Below are 27,529 nucleotides of genomic sequence, written 5' to 3' on the forward strand. Positions count from 1 at the left end.
CTAATATTTTAATTGAACTGTCTAATTCAAAATTGTAGTTATTGCATACATACCGGCAGCACATATCTCTGAGTGACACACATGCTTTAAATTTATCAACAGTGCAATGATTTCAATGTATTAAACATATATTTATTGTATTTATTCAGGATTACAATCTAAAATAAACCAACTTCCAGTTGCAGAATATTACAAATTCTGTTCATTGCACGCAGGCAATTCATTCCATAGTAGCTACAGCTACTGGTGTTCTTTGGTGACTTGCATTGTATACTAGTATATGTGACCTGATTTTGGAAAACCAGTCCTAATATCACATTTGACAACTAAATATTTATGACTTGACCTAACTAAGGTGCTTAAAACTTTTAATCAGCTGTACAATTAAAATCATTATGCCTTGCAATAAAATCTGCAACAGGTGTAGCTATAACTTTCTAAATGGTAACAGAGTGAGTTATAAAATTCTAATTGTTTCGTGCGTGACGTTAAGACTGATTTTCCAAAATCCAGTCACATTTGTGTGTGTATATTGTAGTCAGCTGTATGTCTTTGTCAATGGGTAGCAAATTGATGCTGATGTTGCCATACTGAAGACATAAGTGACAAGGACTGATAGCTAAGATACTTAATTTAAGCCAATAGTATTATGCTTCGTTCCTGTGGCATTTATATGCTCCTTGTTTATAATTACACAAGATATAGCAGTGACAACATTGAGAATAGTAAGTATTCGTGGATATTCACTTGGACCTCGAGGTGGAGTTTCTAGCTTTCATGACAGAGCCATTCACCATCCACACCCTCATCTGTTTACATATTTGAGTTTAACCATGGGAAAGGATCTAGCTACAAGTCTGGGATTTTTTTCTGCATTCTTCAACATTTCACTTACATGTTTCAGACTCCCTGTATTCACAGGCTTTAGCCTTCTCACAGGTCCCTAGTGGGATAACATTTAATAATAAAGCCATAGATAATCGAGTTCATAATATTTGAAGGGGGCCTCAACATTGTGAACTATTGCTAATGATTTTGGTGATGTAGCTATTAGTATTAGTAATTACTGGTAAAGCCAATGCCTGTATATACTGGGTCAACACAAAATAGTACAATTGCAACATTAATTAGGTAAACAAAAGTAAATCTAAGTGAGAATCCAACAAAGATTTCAAACCAGCTGTTCACTAAGTAATCCTAAGGCTTCAGCACATGTTGCTGTCAGACCTTCAGTGCTGGTCACTGTAAAGTGTTAAATAATAATAAATCTGCATTCACAATGTAGTCAGGTAAATTCTGTTGAAGAAATAATCGGACTGGGCGGAGTTTGCCTCTCTGCCCACTGTTTAAGTGTTTATCATTGTCTTAGTATCTTAAAAATATATATATATATCGGCTTATATATATTTAAATTTTAAATTCATGTCCCCTTGTAGTGGGACGTGTTTGTGTCGTAAAGCAGGCATCAAAGTCTGAGCTAAAATAATTGTTTACAATAGGTATAACTTACGCATGCGCACCACAGTGGTGGGCACAAAAAAAAATGCACTGATGCTCTACCGTTCGTCTATGAAAGTGTCTCTGACCAGAGAAGTACACTAAAACTGGTCTAATATAGTGCAGATTTATGGTGTCACCGACCACAGCATGGGAAATTTTCAAGGATTTTCCCTCTGACTTTCCCGGCGCGATTCCACAATTGTAAACAGGATGTGACTCGGTGAGCATAAGCATTTCAAGTGAGTGCTGTCTCATTTTATCGCGTAACTGTCATAAGTTGGAGTGTTACAGCTACACGTGATGTCGTCCTTGGTAGCGATCGTCGTCTTGTTGGCACTACATGAAGCATGTGGCCAAGTGAGTGACCCTTTAGTAATGCCACGCGGCCTGTCGTAGTGCACATGCTGCGTGTATTCAACTTGGTGTATTAACCGTGTGAGCACGTGGGTGAGAAGTGTAATTAATTTTCACTTTCAGTATTTTTAGTGAGCTAAATCAACGAACAGGTCTGTTAAAAAGATTTGGTGTCTTGTACATGGGTTCATTGTTCACAATATGCATAGTGCTACTCTGTGTAGACATAGTGTAGTAACGTGCCCAAAACATCATCTGTACAGCAGTCTGAGGCCCTGACCAGGCATGAGTTGTCACCATCATTGTAGTATCATATCACAGGGGTTGGAAGTGTAACAAGTGCTATAAATTTTTTCGTGTTGCATTTTTGAGATTGTAAGGTGGAGTATAGCGTTGAAAGAAGGCAGCAACATTGAATGGTGGTCGTGATACTAAGGTCTTCCCCGTGGTGGCCAATTGTTGCTGTTGTTTGTCTGGAAGCTTCATCTTTCTAGTGTCATGCCACTACAGTCTTTGTGAAGTACGTCACATAAGATAACTTTGGGTATTTATTCATGCTATTTTCTCGAGAGAGACTCCTCTGTGTGTGTGTGTGTGTGTCTTTCTAGCTTGTCAAAAAACACAGTTAGTGCATTAGTGGCCTGGTGTGAGATGTTGCGTGATTTATACAAAGCCCAAGTTAAAATAGCTATTCAGTGGGGCAAATTGTTCCATCGCCATGTACTTGTTTTATTTCATCAATCAATGGTCATCTCAACACCCAGGGAGGCCCATTACACTTTTCAATACAAAGCCATTGCATGTTTCCAACCTGCAATCGCTGATAGAAATACACATGTGTACACAACCACACTACATTTCATTCGAAATTTAGAATTACTGAAATCCCTCCAACTAATGGTGCAACTGTATAATTATTGTATGAATTGATGCTTGATAACTATGGTAACAAAATAGCTAGCTGCGTATCTTGTTCAGTATTGCTTGGAAACTGTCTCTGGTCATAGATTATAGTAAAGGAATGCAAAGCTTCCTGCTCTAGTGCTGACACTGCTGTAATATGATGCTATGGTGGGAAAGTTTGATGTGTAGCAGTGAATTCAATCAGTGTGATTTTGTTGAATCAAGACTCTAGTTAGCTAAAACGTTCCCTTCACATGTTGCACAATAATCTGGAGTGTCACCAGAAACAGACTAGCAGGTGTAGGGTGTAGTACCTTGTCAGCATTTTGTGTCATGATTGTGTAGAAGCCATTGTAGAATGGCTAGCTGAATCAGCAAGTAGGTGAACAATACCTCACTAGTGTTAAGTGTAATTATGCATGCTTGATCAAACAGGGGATTAAGTTGGATTCTAAAGTTTCCCAAACAGATGAATGAATATTTGTTAATGATTGTGACCCCACTACAATTTTTCAAGGATGTGTTAACTTCTGAGTCCATGACACAATTGCTCATGTCATACGCATGTTCATAGGTAGGACTAAGCATTTTCTGTTCAACTAGGTACCATGTAGCTGGTTTTTGTTGTGAGGATTTTTTTCCGCATCAAGTATGTATTTGTGAAGATTTAATCCACTACAATAAAAACACCTTATCTGTAGCTATATATCACCACCTTGCTCTATAAACATGCTACATAATCTTGATATTTTTTTCTTGGCAGGTGTCCCACAGTTTCATTTTATTTCTTCGTAACTTCCACCACATATCGATCTACAAATGTTGTGTAATTCCCTATCAGTTCCCCAAACACTACAGTCCATCTTTTGTTATAAACATGATAGCCACGAATGCAAGAGCTTTTGTAGAACACCAAGGTCATTTTTCAGCAAGTTTCCCAGTGTCCTCTTTGTGTGTCTTTAGTGGTGAGCGTCTAAAAAGTTAACATGTAGCTGCAAGATTTTATTTGTGCGACGACAAAGTGTTCATGAAAATTTGTGACGTAATTATTTTGTACTCACAGCATTTAAAGCTTGCGACAAACCAGTTATACAGTATGTGATCATCACTCGCCTGCATGGTAGCCTTGTGTCCTTATCAAGTTTCACAGTTGTTGGTATTCTATTGTGTGCATATAGCTAACTTGTTAGAGTACTCTTTCCTGTAGTCCAATGTTACCGGAGAGTGTCAGATAGCACTGGACAGATTTACTAATAGCACAGAAGACTGTAATAGAACATATGCTGATCTATCACTGAGGGACCCTACTTGTGAGTTCTCCAATGATACATTGTGCCAGGGAAGTTGTGCACAGCTGGTAAAAGAAATTGGTTGTTACTGTGGAACAGTGAGTGATTTATGTGTGTGTGTTTGAATACTACTGTTATTGTATCCTTGGTCAAGAAGTTAGTCTTATCATTGGACCTGATGCGGGTTATTTTTAATGTTTTAAAGAGAATGATTTCTATGCTTAACAAGTTGATGTTATGCTGCTTCTAAAAAGCAGGCACTAATGCAGTTAGTACTATATATCCCATTCTAACTAACTAGGTGATCAATCAACCATGTATATAATTTAAATTCTATTCATGCTATTGCTATTATCATAGATATACGACTCTTAGTAGGGATTGGAAATGGTGTAACACGCCCAGTATACTACCTGTACATTTGGCTCACTGGTTAGATACAAGGTGCATTGCGCTTGCTACCACTTTGAAGAGTATGAAAAGACTAACATTTCTTCTTACTGTAGACTATTTCTGTAGGTTTTGTATAATATGAAGGTTCTGTAAGGTTGAGTGACACAAGCTGCTTTGGTGGAAGCCACTGAGTGGCCTTTCCCACAGAAGAAACTTATATTGTGCCGTTTCAGTATCGCTTCTACACCAAGGTATGTTTCTGTTCCTGTAGCCCCTGCACACACTTCCTGGTATCAACGATATGTGGCTTTTTAGTACACTTTTGGTCATTACAATTGGTTTGTAAGTCACACTTCTGGTTTAAATTCTGCATATTTCCTTAGTTACAACTTTGCTTGGTGCTGTAATACTCTCATGTTTCTGTTCTTGTAACTCTGTACATTTGTCTAGCGAAACTGTTTGTCTTTCAAGCATTAATCTAATGTCCAAGCAGTTGAACAAAGCTAGTAGTATGGCGACACACTCCACTAACGGGTTCTAACCCCTCTCGCACAATCTGCAAAACTCCATCAATGCCCAATAGTATGTGGTGCAAATTATGGGAACCGCATGCCGATTCAAAACACAGCTATTTTAGACATGTGATGCCATTTCCAATCCTCGTATTATTAGATTTGTAAATACTGTAATTTAGCATATTTCGTAATTATTTTGTAATTTGGTAATTACTTTGCTATACATTTCTAAGGAAGTGTAACTATAACAATCCACTTTAAACCACAAATTATGCACAGAAATATATTCTCAACTGTTTTGTAGTGTGTCTATCATGTTTTCTCACACAAATTATTTACAGTAAACCTCGAGGCTGCCCTTCATTTTTGTTCGTGTAAGTATGGGTAATGTCCCCCTTCAACTTGAAGGATACGCTATCTCTATTAGCCTAAGAGGTCTTCAACGTTGTTTTAAAGTTGTTAAATGTCTATAACAAAAATGGAAGACCATTCATGAACTATATGAAGAGTAACCATTACAGTATTTCAGACTGCCAAGAAGAAACCACCTCAGAGCATGTGAATATAACTTAATTTAGCTTTCTTACATCCTGGCTGCTTTTTACCATTGTTAACATTTTTGCTCATGTGGGTGCACTGCATACGGACAAACAAACATAGGTAGTAGGTAGGTACACACACGCATGTACGCACATGCACACGCACACACGTTTTTACGAAAACAAATTCAGTAAACCAGGCGTGCACCTGTGGGTGCATGCCTGGTTTAAAAAAATAATATGAAAACCACAGTCAGCTGAAGAATTTGTGTGATGTATTTTCCAACTGCCATAGCAGTCCCATCTCCTTATAAATGATACTGTCATCAGCTCTGTTACTTTTCTAATACGGCAGAGCATACACTTACTCTTGTAGAGCATACCATATTGCCCCAAAGTTTAACAGGAGAAAATTTTGACGATTTGCATTGCAATTCATTTCGTCAAAATTTCCCCTCAAAATTTTGTGCTTAGTGTATTCTTCAATACAGCATTGAAGTATTTTGTCAAAAATTTACCCATCAAATATTTGTGCTATACCGTACACTAGTTAACAAAATACCAAATAAAACAGTCACTTGTGCTATTCAGATAACCAAAAAGTCAGACTGAGGTTTAGATAATCAAAAGTCCTGTTGTAGTCATGTTGACAGTAATATATAAGCTTTTGTATTATATAAGATTTCTTTCATTATATGGTAACAGGAGAGACAGATACTATTTGTCTATATTGTTCAGTGGGTAAGGTCCTGATGGAATTTCAGTTCCCACACTTCAATATGTATGTGATCTGCAGCACAATAGACCACTCATAGAACCTGAATAGTAAACAGTGACCCAGCATTTTACAAGAGCAAGTAAAGGATTCCTTTTCTTTGTGTCGGTGTGTAGTGTGTGTGCATGCATACGTGTGTGTGTGTGTGTTGTTGTACGTGGTGTTTGTGTGTTGTGTTGTGTGTGTTGTGTTGTGTGTGCGTGCGTGCGTGCGTGTGTGTGTGTGTGTGTCTGCGGTATAACTATAGGTGTATTTTTTATTTACAGAACAACAGCATTTTTAGTGACATAGAGTCTACCTGTCACTGTGGCTCCATCATAACCTGCCCAATGAGGGTGACAGTACAGGCGGACAATTGTACAAAAGCTGTCAATAGCTTTAATGAAGACTTGCGTTGCAAGAATGCCTCATCTGATCTCTCCTGTCCCACACTTTGTCATGGAAGCTGTAGGAAGCTATTAAAGACCATCTCTTGTGAGTGCTTAGCAATGACACAGCTTAACCACACGGTACGTCACAACCGCTTTTACTGTATATGATAAAATTGTTTTGTATAGGGTGGAGAGATTATTGAACATGTTAACTCTTCATGTAACAACTGCCTGAACTTTGTGTCTCCTTGCTCAGGATCTGTAAGTGGCTGGATTATAGTGGAACCTCTCAGTAGTTAAGAGCTTTTTGCTGGAATGCAGAGGTTTCCTTTTTTTAAGAGATGGAAACTATTGTATGGATCCAGACCTGTTGGAACCTAGTCTACCCCTTCGCATAAAGAGGAAGGGTCTGGTCACTCTAGCATTACGGAGTTGTAACAATGGAATGTAATTAAACAATGATGTCACAATAATGGCACGTCTACCAGCCACACTAAGTAAGCAGTTCGCGAGATAGATTAATGAAAGGCTGCTAACATAACCGAGATTATTTCCATATTGATTAGGCAGCTTTACGAGTATATCAATTCTAACTACAAGGCTCTTTTACTACCTCCATCTTTTGTTCTTGTAAAGAACATCCTATTGGCAGCTACAAGCAACCTAAATCATATTGCATCTTCACAAAAACTCTTTCATGCATTACGGTATCTATGGTAACTCCAAAACAGACGTCACAAGTATTTAGTAATTACCTACAATGCAGGGTGGTGTTACCTGTTTTTGGTAACACACTACAAATTTTGTATGCTAGACCCTTACTTACTCTATGTGAAGGGGCAGGTGCCGCCAGACTAGTTGGAACCATCCTTGTCTTTTTTATTTGGGAGTTTGTTTCACTGTAGTTGTGTCAATTGTATGAGTGCTAGTGTCTTCTTGTAGGCTATGCCATCATCATCATTGCTAGCTGTACTGGTGGTTGTCCTTGTTGGAGTTGTCTTCAATACCAGCTGAAGGATGTCTGTATATTGTATATTGGGACACTCGCACTACATATATATAGAAAGGATGTGTATTTTATTTTATCATACCGTAATATAGTCAATTTTTCACATATTTCAATTTTATTATTATAATTTTGATATTTTGAAATACGTAGAGGTTTTAATTATGGGTTTGAGAAAATATGTCAAGAGATGAGCTATCAATTACGAAAACTGACTACAAAGAAACAGGTTGACTCGGCCATCAGGGACACAGAAGACAAAGTGTTGTTACTGAGGTTTGGCAAGGAGAATGATCCCGTTACCATGCAGCTAGACAACACTGTAAGGCGTACTAAATGTCCAACAGAGCCTGAGAGGGGTATCTCAGACCACTACCTTTTCTTTTGTGTGGGGGTTACGCGAGATTACCAGGGCTTAATTAAACAAGTTTGTTGTGTAAGAAGAAACGATTAGCTTACTTTATGTTATAAACCGTGCACACTCGGTGGCACTCCAATATATCCTGTACTCTGATATTCATCCTTGGTCAAAACGAAAGTCAAAAGTCAAGCAAGAAATTTGCAGTAGGTCAAAAGACAAGTTCGTTTGTAAAGTGCAGAAGTACATACCACAATTGATGCTAGAACATAACCGTAATTTTACGAAAATTCGGTCAAGAGTCAAGCGCGGATTTTAGCGTATGACAAGGGTCAAAGCTTGCTTGACCACTTTGACCAAGGACAAAGATGGGAGGTGATCACTACAACAGTCCTGTAGAACCATCTGCAACTGTTTTTGATTGACGAAAATATATCTTGATCACTTGATTTCACCTAAAAACAGTCTTGATTGCTTGATAGTTTAGCACATATTTTCGTAAATTCTCGGTTTTGTTTGCGAACAAGCTTAGTCACCACTTTCTAGGACGTCTTGATTGCTTGACTCAGTGCTAATTTACCTCTTGATTGCTTGATCTGATTTTGATCCCAGTCACAGATGGTTTTACAGGACTATTGGTAGTGACTACCCCTTGTCGGAGTACTGGGTATATTGGAGTGCCATCCCCTTGCATGTTAGAGTATGGGTAGCAGTTTTAGTGTTGCACAGAATAAGTTACAGGTATGTCCCACCTACCTGAGGTATTTATTCACCATCTGACAATAGTGTTTACACTTCAACACTCTTATATTACTTATCTAAATGGCTTTGCCCCAGGACAAATTTATAAATGACAAATCGGCTGGTATCCGGGTGGCCTGCAGATCGAAGTCACACTGGGGTTGGCTTTTTTTCAGCATTTGTCCCACTTTACTTTAGGATACTAAACTCATCGATTTTCGCTTAGGTTCCCTGGGCTAGTGGTGAAGCACCTCGTACAGGCTCTGCCTTCTGTGCAAACCCTCCAGTGCCCAACTGGTAGACTTGATAATAATAATAAATCAATCCTACATGCTGGCATTCACTTATCTGGTGTGATTAAGACACAACATCAATATTTCTAGAAGAAAAAGGAAACTTTTTTCAGTAACAGTGGCAAGCAGCAGATACAGCAAATTATTTATACCAGTCATTCAGAAATGTCTGTTATATGGCTACTTGTCTGTTTGTCTAGCTGACAAAAAACGAACACCTGTTGTCCAAGATGGCGGACATGTACAGTGTTGATACTGATGATGTTCCAGTTTATACACAATACTTTGACATCACTATAACACCAGCTACTATCTTCTTCTTTAATGGACAGCACATTAAAGTGGATTGGGGGTGAGTATACTTGTTTGGGTTTTGGTTGTGATCGGTTGTTATTTCCCTGAGCGAGAACTTGCTCCAGCCAACCAAGTTGTAAATAATGGTTAGTGTCATTTGTAACTCGAACAGCCATACTGTTAGAGAGTAGGGAGTTTGTAACTCGAAGTTGTCCTGAGGGTGATGAGCTTGTTATCTCTAGGTTTTGCAATTCCCCAACCTGGGATAGGTGGGGAGTGTGACATTGATAGGTGCATAATAGGGAAAGCAAATGTCAACTGTCCATGTCTCACATGATGGGTGTGGGACTTGCACACCTTCACCATGAGACATGGTACATCTCCTGCAGGTACTAGTCCTGAGGATTTACCTACACTGACACAGAGTAATGCATACAGAGGTGGTTAGTGCTGTGAAACCTTACCGAGTAAAATCGGCCAATTATTCTGGTTATCAGTTATTTTTTTGCATAACCAAATAACTGATCTCTTAAATATTCACTCAAAAATGCACTTTTCTTGTGCTACAACACTGATATCATACTTGTAGTAGGATGCTGATATATGTAATCGCTTGCTGCCTATTACTTCGACCACTGTATGGACGACTATACTACAAACTTTAAGGATATGTACAGCTTCTACATGTTGAGCAGCATGAAAATTACAGAAAATGTCATTCATACATCTCTAATAGGTGGCCCAGTGTTTCATTGGGTATGCATGACCAGCCGAAGGCCTTGCTTTTGTCTTGTATAGCATGTGTGACAGCTATTACTCCTAATTGTCCCTCTAATTAGCCTGAAATTGCACAGCTGTACAATTTAGGTTTCTATGTAGTCTGGCTAAATATTTATTTTCTTTTGTAATGGTTTACAATGAGGTTTCTTCCTGTCAGTGAGCCTATTTGGTCTGTGGCAAAATGTGACCACCCAGTATCTGGTTGTTATGGGTAACACACTAAAATTACTTTCATGGTTTAGTAAACAAACATTGTTTGTGTACAAACTATTGAATGATGTAAATTAGTAAGTTTTGTAACTGAACATAACTTCCACCATATGCACCATAAGGCATCCTGGAGAAGGAAAAACACAATTCCAGTACCCACATCACTGAATCAGAGGGCTGTGAATAATAATGTAACAGAATCATATGAGAATTTGGTAGGTGAATTCTATTGAGGAACTCATAGTGTTGTATTAATAGGTGTCCTATTTCATACCACTACACTATGCACTTTCCTACGTCACAAAGTCAAGCACCAACTATTATTGAGCATTTTTGCCATTACAAAACGTTATTTTACTATTCCAGACTTCAATTGTTGGTATGTATTGTAATCTAACCTCAGCGTTGTCTTATGAATCGTACGTTATTCCTCTGGGGGTGATGTGTATCAGTTTAATGTTATAAGGGGCCCCTCAGTAAGGGTCTACTCTCATGCTTATACCATTTTTGATCTAAACATCTTGATTGGTGGCAGCCAGATTAAAAATGTTGTGCTACAATATGATTATATTAATGGTTCACTGCATCCTATAGTGCAGACCTTGATGAACAGGTAATATCCTGTATGAATATAGTGTCACTCTAACACATACATTGTGATGTAGTGTATTATATATCCTGCCATGCAGTACTGCAGACCACACCAAGTTCATTGGCAGTTTCCGGTCCTCTCAAGATCTCATTGACGTGGTGGAGGTAGTATATAGAGGAGCTATGAAGGGTAAACTGATGGTGACCAGCCCACTGGAGCATGGCAGTGTAACTCAATACTCATTACTTTATAAGGACATCTGACCACCACATTCCTGCTACACAACCACACTTGTACATAATTCTATTTTATTAATCGCATCTTGTGTATCATATTATAATAATAATCATTTTATGTACAAAATTAAATAGAAAAATTAAGTGAACACATTTGCGTGGATGTTAGTGGTGTCGTACATGACTGGCGAAGACGGTTGAGGAATTCGATGAAGTGATCAGAGACGGTGGATACAGTCGGCAAAGTTTTTGTGATGTCTTGCTGGGTACAGACTGATCACGATGCCGTGGGACATGCGGTGGACTAGTTGACATACTAACTGGTTCAAGGTAGGCCAGTGGTTCTGGTTGTAGAGGAATGGAATCTAGATCAATTTGGAAACTTCCTTGCTGTCTTGATGGTTTGGTTCCCATATTACTAGCTGCATCCGACAATGACTGGAATGCATTGTGCAGCATTGCTATAGCACTGTCAAACTCATGATCCTCTTGTATGCCACTAGTGTCACTACCAAATGAAGGTTGAGAGTTGACGCTGGAGTGGGAAGTGATACTGGATTGCGGTGTTAAACTAGATTGGGACCTCCGGTCACCTTTTCTGCCTGCCTCTATCATGTTGAGCTTGGAATGTCGCCTGTTATGACTGCGTCTACGTTTACCATCTATCTTGTGGTGGTCATGATGGTGATGATGACATGTACAGGTACAACTGGCAGCGGCTGGTTTAGGAGGGAGAGGGGGAGGCGGGGAAGAAGATTGCGACACGATCTCACGCTCTTCAGGTATACTAGTTTGCTGTAGGCCATCAGAAGAACTGGATGGTAGAGTATTTGATCCACTGTAAGGTGGCTTTCTCTGAGAAACATCCACTTTAAATCTCATGTTGGGTTTAGGCTTCAATGGAGCAAATGTTTCCTCAGGTTCACTGTCACTAGTAATTGTACGATTGGATTGCTGATTTTGTACGGGTAAGTGAGGGGAGCTGTCTGAGCTTAGTGAGTCGGTGCTACTGCTTTTGTAAGTACGTGGGGGTAAGGGGGGTTTTTCTATACTGTCTAAAGCTGGGTGAGTTAAGATTGGAGCATGTTCCATGGCGTATGCTGCTGAGGAGTGCCTGTGTACTAGTGAATGACGTCTAGTAGGTGGTGTGGTGTTGATGGTAGCCTGTGAGGTTGATGTTGCTTCATCCCTTGATGAGACTGCACCAACTTTACTATCTTCTTCATCAGGTAGCAATTCAAGATATGGTTTGGGCTGTTGAGAGAATACCAATAAATCGTAACAAATTCCCCAAATTAAGGACTACAAGAAACAAGGACATATCTTTACCAAGCTGAAAGAGGAAACTTTCTCCATTGCAGGAAAAAGTTGCTAAACTTAATCCCAAAACTTCCAGTATAAAACTACAAACACCCTACATCACCACAATTACACCCAAACACACTTACCTTATTGACTACACCTTGATCCACTGATGAACAGTCTGATTCTGATTGATACCCCGTGATCTCATCATCAACATATTCTCCGGTAAATTGCTGGGTTAGTGGACGTGGTAGGATGGGGGGCGGTACCACTGGAGGTGTGGAGCGATCATTGTTATGATCAGAAAAGTTCACTGGTAATCCTGCAATGGAGTATGGCCTCCTTGTGGGTGGGGATGGTGTGAAAGTGGGAGGAGCAGCAACTCTCGAAAGAGCTAAATGAACAAATAAACAACAATCAAGACCTTCCAATACATAATACATGCATCACATTTTGTACAGTACAATCTTACGTAGCAGCCACCACCAGTAGGTCTCAAATATAATAGCTGGAGTGTACTTCATTACGTACCTCATTAAGAAGACCACTAGTGACCATGTCAAGTAGGTCCCAAGTATAGCTAAGGTGTATTCCATAATCTCATTAATAAGACCACCTTAACATAGTGACCATGCCAAGTAGGTGCCAAATATTAGGTATATTTCACGACATCTGGTCACTCTCATCACCAATTCAATGGGGACATACAAATATAGTACGAGCCCTGGTATCATTGGAGGCTATATTATTGAGATTGTATGGATCAGTCAATGTTTTCGCAAGGTTAATAATATACTTTTCACTTTGGCTCTACCTAACACTAACTCAATGTTTAATTTCAACAGGTAATTGTAAACTGAAACAAGAGCCAGAAAAAACAAACATTGCATAATGTGGGGCCAACTGATCGTGTCCTGATTATCAAGGTGTCCTGACTTTCCATTTATGTGCTAATATAATTTGGGACCTTAACTAAGTGTCTAGGTGTCCTCAAGTGTCCACTTTAACAAGTTGCAGTGTAATAACTTAAGAGTGTTTTGCTAGGACTAAAAGCAATTCTAGTCAATAGCAACCTTGAGATTACATGTATTTTGTCTAAGAACATAGAACTATACCACAGTAGCAACTAAAACTTACGTCTTCTTTTAGCACGAGTAGACTTCTGTCTTAATGAAGATAGTAGACGACTGGCACGTGAAAAATGACTGTTTCTACGGACTGGCTCATCTGGGTTGTGTTGCCTTGGTAACGTACTACTAGTGTACTGCTCTCCTTTGTTGTTCCTCAATAGCTGGAACAGTTTCTCATGAGTATCACAAGACTGAACTAGACGGCAACTCCAATCTTTTACAAGCTGTAGAGCTGCCACACCAGTGTCTGTTGTAAACTCCAGTTGAACAACACTGGAGTTGTTATCCCCTTCACCAAGCCTGAAAATTGGTAACAACATCTGGTGACATACCACATCAACAAAGACTTGTACAAATATGGATCCTATGGGAAGCCTTAACAACAACCACAGACAAAATGATGTGCCATAATTTAATCTACATAACAACTGCTGGGAAGAAAAAGATGAACTACTACTTAAGGAAGTGACGTGCACATCACTTCCTGTATTGCAATTGTAATTATTTTTATTACTAAAATAACCAGATAATAAATTTTATTGAAGTCCCTTCATTATCATGTTTCATGCTCAAGTCTTCCTATAGCAATCTCACTTGTGGGAAGCATGAAGCAACAATGAGTTGTCTGTGCTCATAGTAAACAGGTGTACATCCTCCATCATCCATTGACACACCCCTACACCAGATGGGGTGTGTAACACTAGACTGTTGTCCAGTATTTTGAGTAGGTAATCTCCTGATAACCCCATTGTTGTGGCTCCTGAGCTCTGACACACTGTGACGCTGCATGCTACACGGAGAGAGACATATGTCATAAGGACAACCACTGCAGGTGGCAGACATGGTAGCAAGCACAGATAGGAACATACACTGTAGCACAATACATTGTAACACAAAACAAGACACAATATGACAAAAAGGGACACGTACTATAACACAAAAAGGATAACCATTTTAACACAAAAAAGGGAACAGATGTGACAAACACTGTAGTACAGAAAGGGACATGTACATATCAGGTACACACACACACACACACATAGCATGAAGGGTGGGAAGATGGTGGTGTATATACCTACACAAGCACTAGCACTGTCAGGGACCATAATTATTCAGTTGACAAAACAAAATGAATTAACATTTTTGGTTTTGTTAACTCACTGATATCATCTTTTGTCTTTTTTAAATTTTCCAATACTCTCATCCATTCAGTTCTCTCTTGGGGCAGTGGAGATGTGAATGTAATAACAATGATTCCGTTGATCACAATCTTTGAATAAAACACATGGTACATCTCTGGTGTTACAAGTCATGGGTAAACTCACATCTGTTACGCAACGTTTGTTCCCTTTAGACATGCGTTCAGCGACCATCCAATTGTCTTGCAGTTCGATACGCTCACTGGCTGTGACCGAGCCATTGTGTTCCCTCACCTCCAGCCATCGTCTGCCAAGCATTGCGTTGCTTTGTAGTGATATGTAACGTCTACGATATTTCTGTGTAGTGAAGACAACATCAATCCATGGTGTTGGAAGAAACAAGTGCCAACTCACATCCCCCAGTCTGCCTTTGATCTTGACATCAAGGTAACTGCCATGCAGTGTAACATGTGAAGAAGTCATTACTGTAATAAGTAGCAAAATAATTATCACGTTATCACTAATGGCACTATATCGCAATTACACACAATTGACACGATATTATTATCAACTAACACGCCCGTTGAATGACAATATTACAGGTATGGATAAGCCTTTGCTATACAACTAGCGACACAATACACTCACCAAATCAACAGTTCAACCCTCTACTATCTTGTTCTACGCTATACTACTGCCAAACGGCGCCTGCACCCAGCTAATATGACTTTACCAAATGTAGTATACGGAATAGTGATACGGTTTATTGCTCCACCAGGATTAGACCCAGGATATTACCAAGCTGGACACTCCCCCTTAATTTCGCCCTTAATGGAATGAAGTAATGTCTTTGTACAGCTCGGGACGTCACAAGACGCGCTCCAGCAGTAAATCCACACTAGGTAAGAGTCGCTGCACCACACACATTCTCGCAGCAGTGGCGATCATAACGCATAGCGTATTGATCGTTAGTTGATAGGCTAAATCTATCGTTATATGGGTGCTATGAAATACGATATGAGTGGTTTACTTGTATAGTAAAATGAGACGGTATTGATGACATGAAGGTAGCTTTGCGTTTTTCTAATATTTTTTTGTAGGCCACTTGAAATTGTCAGTGTACGAAGAGTCGAGCTGCCTGGTCATTGAAGGTCGAGACATTTGTATGGCTTGTTTATTGGCTTGTAATTTAATTTTTGTTACAGTGTACGAGGCACGATGTTTGGCCAAGAAGGAGAGCAACTCAGCAGAGACCTATGTCAAGGTGTGCCCCCCAGCTGTGTAACAGCTAGTGTAACTGTGTGTGTCATGGCATGTAGCTCTACATGCTGCCTGACCCCAACAAATCAACCAAACAGAAGACGAAAATGTGCAAAGGAAAAGATCCGATCTACAATGAGAAATTTAATTTGTAAGTTAAGTAACGACTTGCATATTTGTAGAAACGTTATGTGGTTCGTATAGTTTACTAGAAAGCGGTGATGAAGCCAAACAACTGTTCATCTCGGTGTGGGTGCATGAAAGAGGATCAAGGAACGAACTGATTGGCTGCATGTCGTTTCATGTAGCAGATATCCTACAATCAGAGACGGTGAGAAAAATCAAAGCATCATGCAGAAATGACACTGTAAATCCAAGCAGTGAGTGTTATTAAAATGTGATGTTTCATTACAGTATACACAAGACATGTGCTAGGTATTTGTATTTTTTATTGCTCTGTAAGACTTGGTGATTAGAGCATGTTAACCACATCTGCTCCTTCACATATTCACAAGCTAATATTTTACCATGTGATCAATCAAGCAAGTCAGCACTGACTTGGAATCATGCAGGTGTATATATATATACATGCACTTCTGTTCCTATTTTATGGTCTGTTAGTGTTAATAAGTGACAACACAGCTATTGGTTAACACATTGTTACTAATCTATTGTTACTATTAGACTCAACATGATGTGTAGTGTGTAGAATGTTGTGTAGTATTGTGATGATAACACTGCTGTTTGTGTGTATAGAGGATCTATGGGTGGTACCAGTTGTTAGATAGAGATAAGGGACTAACAGAAAATGCTAAGGTGCAGAGTTTACGGGTGCCAACTAAGCAAGGACAATCAGGTGAGATGAAGATAGCTATGTGTTTAGAAGTTTACAATCGAGTTTTTTTTTTTTTAATTTAGTTCCGGCACTTCAACTTAATGGAAGAACTTTTGCAGTTAAGTATTATGTCTCATTGTCTATGTAATCACCCCCCCCCCCCCCCCTCTACACAGGTGACACTAGCTAGAGGCCCATCAGGCTATGGGTTCAGTGTTCACAGCTCTCACCCAGTCTATATCACTGCAGTAGACGAAGGTAATGCTATTTGTGATGGTGTTAATGTTACAATATTATGCTGTAAAGGTCTACCAGCTCATGTTGCTGGTGTTAAAGCTAATGATGTATTAATTGAACTGGAGGGTATTGATGTCAGAAATGCTACAGGCAAACAAGTTGTAAACATTATCAGGTACAACAATCCTTTGTTGGTGTGACTGGTGTCATGTTGTCACCATTAAAGGCGTTGTCGGGACACCTTAGCTATGATCTTGTTACGTTGCGGATCAAACTTTAGTTTGAACCGATCCCAGAGCATTGGAGATGGTTTAACAGTTGCATCTATTTCTCTCTCTCCAACTCTTTTCTCCAGTCAGTCTGACATTCCCAGGCTGGAAGCAAACCGTCGCTTGTCTAACGTAGAACAAATAAGTGATATGGGATATGGATCCACGTCTTCTCTTAATGCTATGCACCGTGCACATGTTCCTAGAAGAAACTCACTTTCCCCAGAACCATTGATACATTTGAAGCAACCTAGTAGTAACTCTAGTATTGAGGAAGAGTATGAGTTGATAGCTGATTCTCACACAGGACACGCAGTAGGACGACCAGTCCATTTAACAGTGGAGGGAACCCATCATGGTTCATTATCCAAACTGAGTGCTAAAACCAGTGCCCCTTCATCCCAAGAGAGTCTCCTTCCTCCCCCACAACACCAGAAATATCTTAGTATGAGTTCTCTAGCCACAACTGGCTACCAGAACAGTCCACAACATGTTAACTTGTCTTATCATACTCAACTGAGTAGTAGTGGGGACAGCCTGGATGGTGGTCATGTGTCTTTCATCAAAAAAGGCGTACATAAATTTTCAAGTCATGGTAATGTCGTGTCCACTCACAATGTACAACTGCTATCAGCTAAAAAGTTGAAATCAGATGATCAATTGGATATACGATGGGAGGTAAGTTAGATCAGGCAATATAATAGATATATTGTATTCCTGAATAGGATTTGACTCCGAAAGAGAAACGTCAGCAGAAGGTTTAAAGTTGTTATAACATAATATGTATTGTATTGGATGTGTGTATATAGGCTATTGATGATTTAGTGAAGTACGAGATACAATGCTGTAGTGTACTAAAGGCCGGTGTAAAGGTGAACAGTTTCAACATGTGAGAAATATCTTATAACATTTGTAATCACAGAGTTACAAAGAGCCAATCACTTCATCTAAAGTTATACCGTCTCCACAGATACAAAATATCTTCATAAACATTGATGAGGTATTTATCCTTACAGTGGCACTGGAAAGGTTGCACAGCTGTAATTCGTATTTTCCTTCTTTTATAGTTATATGAAATCTCTAATGGAATTTGTGCGATGCTGAAGCAGAAACAGAAGCCATATGCTGACACTGCTCCACTGTCATATCACATTGACACTTTTGCTGATGTGTATAAACTGAAATGGCTTCACATGAAAAATAGCTATGAGATTTATCTGAAGTGCTTTTCAGCGGCTTCACAGGAGTTGTCGCTGTCTCTGATCAAACCAGAAATGAGTCGTTTCCTACAACAAATCACCACCAAAGATCAAAACTTGCCATCTATACATCACATCCTTGATCAACCCAGACAAGTGAGCCACCACTCCCCAATGGTCATATTACACTTGTATATATAATAGTATTTGATGGAGCTATTAAAACATCTAATCAATATTGATAGTCATACTCGACTTCAGTCTAAAGACCATCGACCAATTACTCAGTTAATCACTGGTAGGGTATTCTAACTATTTCACGCTGTAGTGATATCATCATTAAATTAGACCTACTGGAATTGTGTCCAGATAAACAACTAGTCAGCAAATATCGTCGTCAGCTAGATGTTATGGGGAATTTGAAGCTGAGAATTGGATTTAATAGCAGTGTGCAGGTACGGGGTGTGGCTAATATACAATTGCACCCAAGCCCCTCCCCTTTTAGCCCACAGTAGTGGTCACACCAGGTAGAGTATTCATACAAGAAGGAGAGATGACTTTATTAGAGAAAAAGAAGAAACGAAAAGTAAACATTGTTAACTCTACTGAAAACTGTGTTTAACGATGCTGTCTGTACAGGTTTGGCTACTGCTATTCAACGACCTACTATTAATAACTCGTAAAGATGGCAAAATATTTACTGTACAAGAAGAAGCAATACAACTGGATGATGTCAGGCTAACAAGCATCACAGGAGGTAAGAACACAGTTTGGTGTAGTATTAGTATTAATGTATCTGTTATAGGTAGTGATCTACACTTGTACGTGAAGGAGAAGGTATGTAACAAGACCATGTCATGACGTGTAGTGGTGTACACTTGTCCGTAGGAGATTTCGTTAAGGGCAATATCACCAGCTGTACAAGCACAATGGCAGAATAAGTTGTTAGAATTACTTGTAGCATTAAGACCGGTTGGTGCACCTCAAGGCAACATTGGTCATGTAAGCTAGCTGTTACAACAAGTCACTATTTCATGTCAGATGGTTTAGGAGGCACATGTTAACTCCATTAATAAGGTGATGGGTAAGGAAGATGAACGGACATCTCAGCTAGCCAAAATGACAAGAATTGCTGACACACAAAAAGATGATATTTCTGATGGAAAAATACCAAAGGGATCAAGGCGACGAACATTGTAAATATATTTGTTGTAATGTTATTAACAATTGTCACGACCACTGCTTGGCAGGTTTAACATTAGCAAGTCAAACATGACGAGACAGAAGACTCCAGCACGAAGAACTGTCTCTGAGTCAATACAGAACACCACTGATCAGAGACAACATACATTTGAAAGGTATTGTCTATTGTCAAAGGTTGCTCCTGATTTATTCTACTGCATTTCAAAGGGTTATAGAAACGTAACTTACCAACCATTATAAACATAATAATATTATGTCACTCAAGTCTTCCCATACTGTTCTTTGTACTTTTTGTTACAGCATCTCACCAGAAGTACTGAAGGTGTGGAGCAGTTCATTTGATGCATTGCTACAGAATCCTGGTGAGTTGTTATGTAATAACTGGTTACACACTGGTCATTCACTACAGATGGGGTTGCTCTGTTTGAACAGTTTCTGGTCTCTGAGTTTAGTGAAGAAAATCTACAGTTCTGGCAGGCATGTAAACGTTACCAAAGCAGTTCAGTAAACAACAGTAGCCTGTCTGTACACGTGGAGGCACGTGCCATCTATAACGAGTTCCTCGTACAAGGGGCACCCAAACAAGTATGTTAACATAAAAACAACCAAGATGACTGTGTATGGTTGACTACATCACATTTAACTATAATATATTATATCAGGGTCCCGGTGGTGCATTCTGATAGGATATCCATGCATGTAGTTTAAAGCTGCAGTAGACGTTTTAACAGTCCCTGCTATTGATTGGTGGCAGCTTTTATTTTAACATGTTTGGTAGTACTTTTCCCTAGTACAGTACAAGCCTAGCTTGTTCAGCTGGTCATGAATTTATTTAGGATTTCCTTGCCATTCTCTAAAATAAAATTTATTAATTAAAAATTCCCACTTAACAATGCGACAGGGATAATAGTAAGAGGTCATCATACACAACTGGAAGTTTGTTCCATGTAGACTTTATAGCAACTTTTGTGGAGATGTATACCGTTCCCTTGTATGCTCATTGCTATAGTGCATACAAATATATACCAAAGCAAAAGGTAGCATTGTTTGCTTAGCGAATTGTGTAGTTATACATCTTGATACAAACACCACCCTTGATTAGTATCCATACCAAGCATTTTGACTTACAACACTTGGCAGGCCATTTTGTAAAAATTCCTGTCAGCAAACTGCAACATACTAAACCTCATTTTGATTATTATAGGTCAACCTTGATCATGAGACATTAGCTGAGGTCAGCAGAAACATTGATCGGGCCGACCACATGCTGTTTGAGAAGGCACAGAAGAGTGTGTACAGCTTAATGAGTATTGACAGCTATAAACGTTTTGTGCAGTCAAGCGCTTTTCAGCAAGCATTACATTTACCCAAATAAGGAATACCAAATGAAGATGTATATACATAAGTTATTCAATGTAAAAACAGCTCATTGCACAATATCATTGTATGGGTGTGTCTATCATTTTTTAAAAAGTAAACAGATCAATTTGTATTAAGTGTTGGCATTTTGTGTTTTAGTATATTGCACAGCAGATGTGAATTGGTGCCACCAGTATGACATTTCTCCTTCTAGTTCGTTGAAATTAAATGTGTCTACAAATTGTATGGTAGACAGTAATGATGTTGGATTGGCTTTGATCAGTACGTAGAGTAATACAGGGAATATGTCGTCTGCCCCAGGGGGTTGTCCCTTTAGACAGAATCTTAGTAGATGATTGATGGTCTTGCAGCAACGTAACACACAAAGTGCTTTGCCATAAGGAGTCTACAAAGTATATGTACCAAAATGAGTTCATTATGGCAACACTTACATTATGGAATCTCATCATCTTTAAGTGTTGCTGAGCAGTGGCCCATGGACAGGTGATATGGTAAACCTGAAATGAAGCATGATGACCTACATAGTTTCAAGGTACGAATTTTGTGAATTTTATAGATCTAATTTTGACGACTTCTACATAAGCTGGTTTTTAGTAAATCACAATCACAGGATGAAAACTCATACACATATTTTGTATGTATGTATCGTAACTGTGTGCAAACATGAGCTCTCCCTTTAAAATGCAACAAGTAAATGCCTGGGTTTAGAAGAGGCTTCAGGTGATTACATAACCAAATATGGTATGAATATTTCATTTTGTCTTACTCACAAGTACCGGCAGCACTTGTAGTTTAACCATGTACAGTGTGGATTGAGGGGTGGCTGAAAGAAGATACTGGGAAAAATGTACAACCAATTAGAATACATAGTTAGATATATGGTACAGATACCCTATAGTATTCCTGGATGTTTAATTGTTTGATGGCATGGGAACAAATTCCTTGGACTCAGGTACATTTTGCCACTATCAAATGACCTCAAACAAGAGTTTCAATAACACAGTACACATCGCACTGAGCATTCAACTATCAGATTTAGTCATCCCACAGTCCCACAAGTACTGTACTGCACAATTAGATTACCTTGGAGACTTGCTGCAGGTCCAAGGTAGAGGAGAGAAGAGCTAAGTGTTGTGAGAATATCCTGTAACGTTAACATGTGAGTAGTACACAACTGTCACTAAAATAGACGATGATCTTACTGGTCCCTGGACTGATCGGATACTCCATTAGGATAGAAGACATTTCGGTAGACATTTGAGTAGAAAATGTGTTGCATAAACTGGCAAGCCTCCATCGCCATATGCTCATCATTTTCTTCAGCAGCTATGAATAATTATATATAGTCATGGATAATACAGAAATTCACAATAGTGATGTCATATGTAAGAACTAGGGCTGGAAAAAAAGTCCAAATTTTACCCTCCGAAGTTTTCTTGTAAGAAAGCCACCAAAGCTTTGAAGCTTTGTTGATTATGTCATGTTAGTAATCAATGTAAATAACTGATGGGTGTACAATATGGTCTCACATTTTGTTGCAGCTGTAGTACAGGCTCTAGTTAGACTACACAAATATACCATTTTATCAACTATATTTACATGCTTAAGCACATGGCTTTTGTTACATATGGCAGTATCCATGGTTATACAAAACCTCCAAAGGTTTTGAAGCTTCTGAACTTTTGTTCCAGCCCAGGTAAGAACTACATAACAGTGGCCAACTCTACAATGTATTACCATGGTACCGAGTGAGTGTTATCAAAGAACCCCCCCAATTTATTGTGCAACAGTTGTCTGGATAAATTTTTGTGGGGCTATTTACTACTTTGAGGGACTTTATCAGGCCTCAACTGCTACGAAGACATTGTTTTGTAAATTGAGACCAAAACTGTCCAATACTGGATCCAAAACCAACATGAGTAATGATTATTGCCCACAGTGACATTATGTAAGGACCATACAGTGTATTTGAAAAGAATAACACATCACAATAAAAAGTCCTGCTAAAATAACTTCCATACACACAATGCACAAATGTCCCTGTTATTGGTACAAAGTAAATTCTAAGTCTTCCCATAGAGTATATGGGACAAGAACAAGTTAGAGTTCACTTACAGAAAGAACTCCATGTTGCTCCTTCCAGCAGTTTCTGACTGTAGTGTTTAATGTACTTGTGTACCACTGCACACTTATCATCGACCATCATATCTCCTTTCTTCACTTCTACTGTGAACTGTTTGATCCCTGCTTCTTGGTCTAGTAAGAAATGCTTGACAGTGAATGTGGCCACACTGGTTGCAAGGAGCTCTAGTAATCTAAACAACACATATTTTAAGCACTTGACAAACCGGTAAAAACAGGCTACGTACCTGTTGAACAGGTTTTGGGTGCGATCCATCTGGCTGTCATGGTGACAGAGTTGCTGGTCAAGTTTTCGCAAGTAATTCACGTATTGCTCTCGCTGGCTACACTGCTGCACCACCATGGTGATTAGTTCAGGTGTCCTAAAATTATAGAATATAACACAATAATTCATAATGCAAGTTGTATGTATGAGGTCCTTTGTAAACTTGAACTGAAGCTAAGTTTGCAAATCTTTCTGTTAAAAGGCTGTGGATCACTTGTGTCTTACTTTTACAGTGATATAAATAACTGCTGGAGTCTAAATGGACTTTACACATACCGTATGGCAAAGGCATTACCTGTCTGAAGGGATTTTATCCAATTTCTGTAGAAGGTCTTGAAATAGCAGAGTATCCCCAACCATGCCAGAGCACTGGTACCAGTGGAGCTGATGGTGTAGTACAGCTATGAGTTCATCTCTTGATGATGTCTTGTCAGATTGGTCCAATGAAACGAGAGAATTTGAGTCCGTGACATGGTGATTCAACACACCAAACACTTGACTCATATTATCCAATGAGATTCCTTCTAGAGCTCGTAACAAACAAAACTGAGTGTGTGACAGAAGGTCCTTAGATATGACATCACTGTTGTCATGAGAACTGGGTAGTTCTGAAATGTCATTGATTGTGGGCGGGGCTCGTGCAGTCTCAGGTGCATGTGATGCCAGCCCTGCCTCTTTATTTGCAGCCTCACCAACACTAAGATCAAGTAATAATTGTTCAACGTTACTCTTTGATTGGTGACTATCAAGTGACCTGAAAAACTATACACAATAGTACACCAATGTGATACACAGTCACCTAACACATAGGCACACAGTATCACACAGTATCACACAGCACCATGCTTCAGCAAAAAAATATAATGACTTACAGACTTGCCTGAATTAGTAATTCCAGTATATAAAAGACCTTATAACTTATCAGCTAGTTTCTGGGCTAAATATCTGAAGGTTTAAGCTGTGTCCTCAATGGTATCACTTCAGATTTTGTTAGTTCAACGTATTTTATACACACACACATTTCCTGTACTACTGGTTACACACTATGCAAGTTATGTCATTCTTTATACCAACATACATGGCAGTGTGCTGCCTTATGATCGTTTTCTTCTTCTTGTTTAACAAGACAACTGTTAGGTTCAATAGGTTTTTCATTTTATTACTTTAGATGTATAAGCAACACACACAGAGACAATGGCTATGTACAGCAGGATGCATGCATGTATGCACTCACACACGCACACATACATGCACATTACACTACAAACACACACACACACACACACACACACACACACACACACACACACACACAAACCTCTCTTTCTGATGACATCTCTACCATATAAACTCTCTCTGTATTCCACGTGTCAGCTAGAGGTACGGACAACACTTCCAAATCTGCTGGCACCACCTCAGACTGCTCTTCAAACACGGGCAACTTGTTATAGGAGTTCCTTGCACTTGGAATACCCCCACTGCTTATTGATGAAATACTGAGATTTTTGTCCTTACTGGGAGATTTTGTACCACTGGATGGACGGTTTTGTTTCTTCTTGCGCCTCGAGGGAGGTGAAGAACTGGGTGTATGAGTGGGAGTCATCTCGGGCGTGATGTTGAGACTGGAGGCGTGGCTCTCTTCACTGCACTGAATAGCTAATCGGATCAGCTCAGAAAGTTGAGCATCACTGTTGGCATTTAGTGAAGGGTGGTCCCTCATTAATACAATACTTGACAACTAAATAAACACAACACGTTATAATAATCGAGCAACAATCACAATATTAACTTACTATTCTGTCCAGCTGTTCTCGTGTCATGTACAAAAAAGGTCTCTTGGCCAGTGGCAATAGGACAGTACATGGAAAACTGTTAATGCTGAGTAACTGCATTAGCCGCCTGGACAACTGGTGATACTTTGTCTGTAAAAACAACACAATTCCCTACACAATACAAGCGATATACTTAAGTGCATTGAACTGCCTGGATTCTGCATTATCAGTGAAGGTGCGTACCACAGACATTTGTAGAAGTGTAAAACTTACCATAGAAAAACTTTACCACAATGCAGCTACCAAGTACACAATGTGTAGAACGCATATTCCCTTTGTTTTGTTTCCCAAAAAGAAAGAAAATGCCCTCACATTATTGTACCAGTCTACCACATTGTAACTGGGGACAGGACCTGCTGCTACTTGCATCAGATGTACATATATGTGGTTATCACAGGATACATCTGAAAAATGGTATCAGCTGTTATCCCAGAATATTACCTACTTCCTATAGGCATGAAGAAAAGTTAGGAGAACCTTTGCATGATCTAATGTGTAACTAGTGACAACTGGCACAATCACATTATGGATTTCGTTAGCCAGTTTCAACAACACAAAATTAGGCCAGGAAAAGTAGGTCAGGAAAATTAGTTCACAGTGTATCCATTGCATGCATGGCATTTCAACATTTTCATCATTCCTTTTTAATCTGTGTAATGAAAAAAGGAAATGCCCTCCTGCCCTCATCCATCCTTGGACAATAACAAAACTAATTGTAAATTACCTTTGCCTGGTGTTTAACTAAACAAAATTAGATAAACAGCAGTGTGGACAAGAGACTTACCATGTCAAAAGATGCCATCATGGAATAGAAGCTGTCTGAAGAACTGTTCTCCAGTTGAGTGAAGGACAGTCGAGGGAGGGCTTGTAACATCAGTGCAATCTGGTTGATGTTGTGCCGTACAGGACGGTTCAACAGGCAGCCATCCAGCAAACCGTGATGATTGGGATTGATCATAGCTGGACAAATGATGGTCCCAATTAGGAGGTCTAGCAGAGACCCGCAAAGTGAGGACTCTGTCAAATGTGGCCACTTCTTAAGAAGAGCTTGTTTAGCAGCTGTGAGCAGCCACAGTATACCAGGTGGCATAGCAGTCAAGTTATTCTCAAAACTGGACAATAACTCACCACAACAGTGCAAAAGTTTCTGTTGAGACTGACCAACCCTTTTCTTAATGTGTTCCTGGTCTGTTTCAGTTATTAGCACTGCATATTTCGTTTTTTCACTAAGCCTGGTGGAAGCTTTAGCTGCGTCATAATCCAAATAATCCGGATGTTCAGTGACAAGGTTTACTAGTGGTGTGTATAACACACCAGTGACAAAGCTATACACATCTACAGACAACTGTAGATACTCCATGTAACTCTTGAGAAACAAGGAAGTGTGACTATCAAACACTTTTGACACACTGTCACACTCTGCTATCCTTCTGTGTAGCAGGTCCAGTAGTAACTGGAGACCAACTCTTTGGTCGTCTGCAAACAGTAGCCCTCCACACACGCACCCTAACAAGTCTCTGATTAAATCATGCGTCAGTTTATTGTTAGCGGACAACTCCGCGTGTAACAAAACATTCACAGCTAGTTTGGGCGTTGCCCTTAACATCAACAGTAGGTTGCGACATTCGCTGGAACAACTCACACGCTTTGGTCGTTGTAGCAAAATCTTTAAATCATTCCATTCCTTCGGTACAGCTTTGCATAAGAACACATCTTTGCTCCTACAGGCTAGGATGGCGTACCGCCATGCCTCTTGGAGTAATTTTCGCGATTTATCATCGGCCAATTCCTCGTGAGCTCGTATTGATCGCTGTAGACGCTTCACGTCCGTGTCCACACGTTGGACCTCCTCCACAATTCGAATTAGTCGCGACATTCCTCACTTAAGTGACTCATGGAAGTGTTGTATTCTATATAATGCCCCTCATACTGGTCACGTGCAAGTTGGATCATTGCGAAACTTGAAGGGCGATCCGAGAGTCTGGTACATTCTATCGGGTACATTGCAGACCCTATCCGCTGGGGCTTATCGATTAGAGATTATAAGCACCCTCTGGAACGGTGTCCTTGGTAAGCAGAGAGATAACCATCATTAACAATTGTGATGAAAAGATGTACAACAAAACAAATAGGCATGTGAAACCTCGGACAGCATGCGAACACAAAAAGTAGAGGACTACACTG

The 27,529-nt window shown here is 39.5% G+C and overlaps 5 protein-coding genes across 7 annotated transcripts in view; 2 read left to right on the plus strand and 3 right to left on the minus strand.

Annotated features, from left to right (window-relative positions):
• LOC136267136 (endophilin-B1-like) overlaps positions 1–1,909 on the minus strand; it is a 43,956-nt gene extending 42,047 nt beyond the window's left edge. The window contains exons 1-2 of the mRNA XM_066062208.1: positions 1,511–1,909; positions 896–943 (exon numbers count right to left, since the gene is read on the minus strand). Coding sequence (XP_065918280.1) covers positions 896–943; positions 1,511–1,514 — 52 coding nt within the window. The 5' untranslated portion in view covers positions 1,515–1,909. The remainder of the gene's footprint in view (positions 1–895; positions 944–1,510) is intronic.
• LOC136267137 (thioredoxin-like protein 4B) lies at positions 1,508–11,288 on the plus strand. 3 transcript variants are annotated; one of them, XM_066062210.1, is made up of 7 exons: positions 1,508–1,857; positions 3,965–4,144; positions 6,535–6,777; positions 6,826–6,900; positions 7,582–7,967; positions 9,238–9,389; positions 11,011–11,288. In XM_066062210.1, exons 5-7 carry the CDS (start codon positions 7,836–7,838, stop codon positions 11,174–11,176), a joined length of 450 nt encoding a protein of 149 aa, XP_065918282.1. In that variant the 5' UTR covers positions 1,508–1,857; positions 3,965–4,144; positions 6,535–6,777; positions 6,826–6,900; positions 7,582–7,835; the 3' UTR covers positions 11,177–11,288. The 3 variants fall into 3 exon arrangements, with proteins under 3 accessions (XP_065918282.1, XP_065918283.1, XP_065918281.1); XM_066062211.1 differs by having other exon boundaries at positions 1,508–1,739; XM_066062209.1 differs by lacking the exons at positions 9,238–9,389; positions 11,011–11,288 and having other exon boundaries at positions 1,514–1,739; positions 1,792–1,857; positions 7,582–7,791.
• LOC136267135 (uncharacterized) lies at positions 11,234–15,521 on the minus strand. The gene is made up of 8 exons (XM_066062206.1): positions 15,372–15,521; positions 15,138–15,208; positions 14,910–15,080; positions 14,746–14,854; positions 14,179–14,374; positions 13,592–13,884; positions 12,598–12,848; positions 11,234–12,403 (listed from the first exon to the last, which is right to left on the minus strand). The coding sequence occupies exons 2-8, from the start codon at positions 15,204–15,206 to the stop codon at positions 11,315–11,317; spliced, it is 2,178 nt and encodes a 725-aa protein (XP_065918278.1). The 5' UTR covers positions 15,207–15,208; positions 15,372–15,521; the 3' UTR covers positions 11,234–11,314.
• LOC136267133 (regulator of G-protein signaling 3-like) lies at positions 15,482–21,218 on the plus strand. The gene is made up of 25 exons (XM_066062204.1): positions 15,482–15,625; positions 15,824–15,874; positions 15,929–15,987; positions 16,043–16,134; positions 16,188–16,314; positions 16,740–16,839; positions 16,902–16,936; positions 16,995–17,076; positions 17,125–17,230; positions 17,282–18,002; positions 18,050–18,082; positions 18,134–18,196; positions 18,247–18,324; positions 18,392–18,679; positions 18,728–18,821; positions 18,872–18,978; positions 19,029–19,109; positions 19,163–19,280; positions 19,329–19,360; positions 19,412–19,525; positions 19,574–19,719; positions 19,774–19,881; positions 20,027–20,088; positions 20,136–20,311; positions 20,931–21,218. The coding sequence occupies exons 1-25, from the start codon at positions 15,568–15,570 to the stop codon at positions 21,099–21,101; spliced, it is 3,102 nt and encodes a 1,033-aa protein (XP_065918276.1). The 5' UTR covers positions 15,482–15,567; the 3' UTR covers positions 21,102–21,218.
• Positions 21,113–27,294, minus strand: LOC136267134 (receptor-mediated endocytosis protein 6-like). The gene is made up of 10 exons (XM_066062205.1): positions 26,130–27,294; positions 25,307–25,435; positions 24,832–25,251; positions 23,809–24,275; positions 23,476–23,610; positions 23,222–23,421; positions 22,309–22,432; positions 22,190–22,250; positions 21,538–21,603; positions 21,113–21,491 (listed from the first exon to the last, which is right to left on the minus strand). The coding sequence occupies exons 1-10, from the start codon at positions 27,219–27,221 to the stop codon at positions 21,219–21,221; spliced, it is 2,967 nt and encodes a 988-aa protein (XP_065918277.1). The 5' UTR covers positions 27,222–27,294; the 3' UTR covers positions 21,113–21,218.
• Between the last annotated feature and the right edge of the window lie 235 nt (positions 27,295–27,529).

Source organism: Dysidea avara, chromosome 9, assembly GCF_963678975.1.
Source record: "Dysidea avara chromosome 9, odDysAvar1.4, whole genome shotgun sequence".
NCBI lineage: Eukaryota > Metazoa > Porifera > Demospongiae > Dictyoceratida > Dysideidae > Dysidea > Dysidea avara.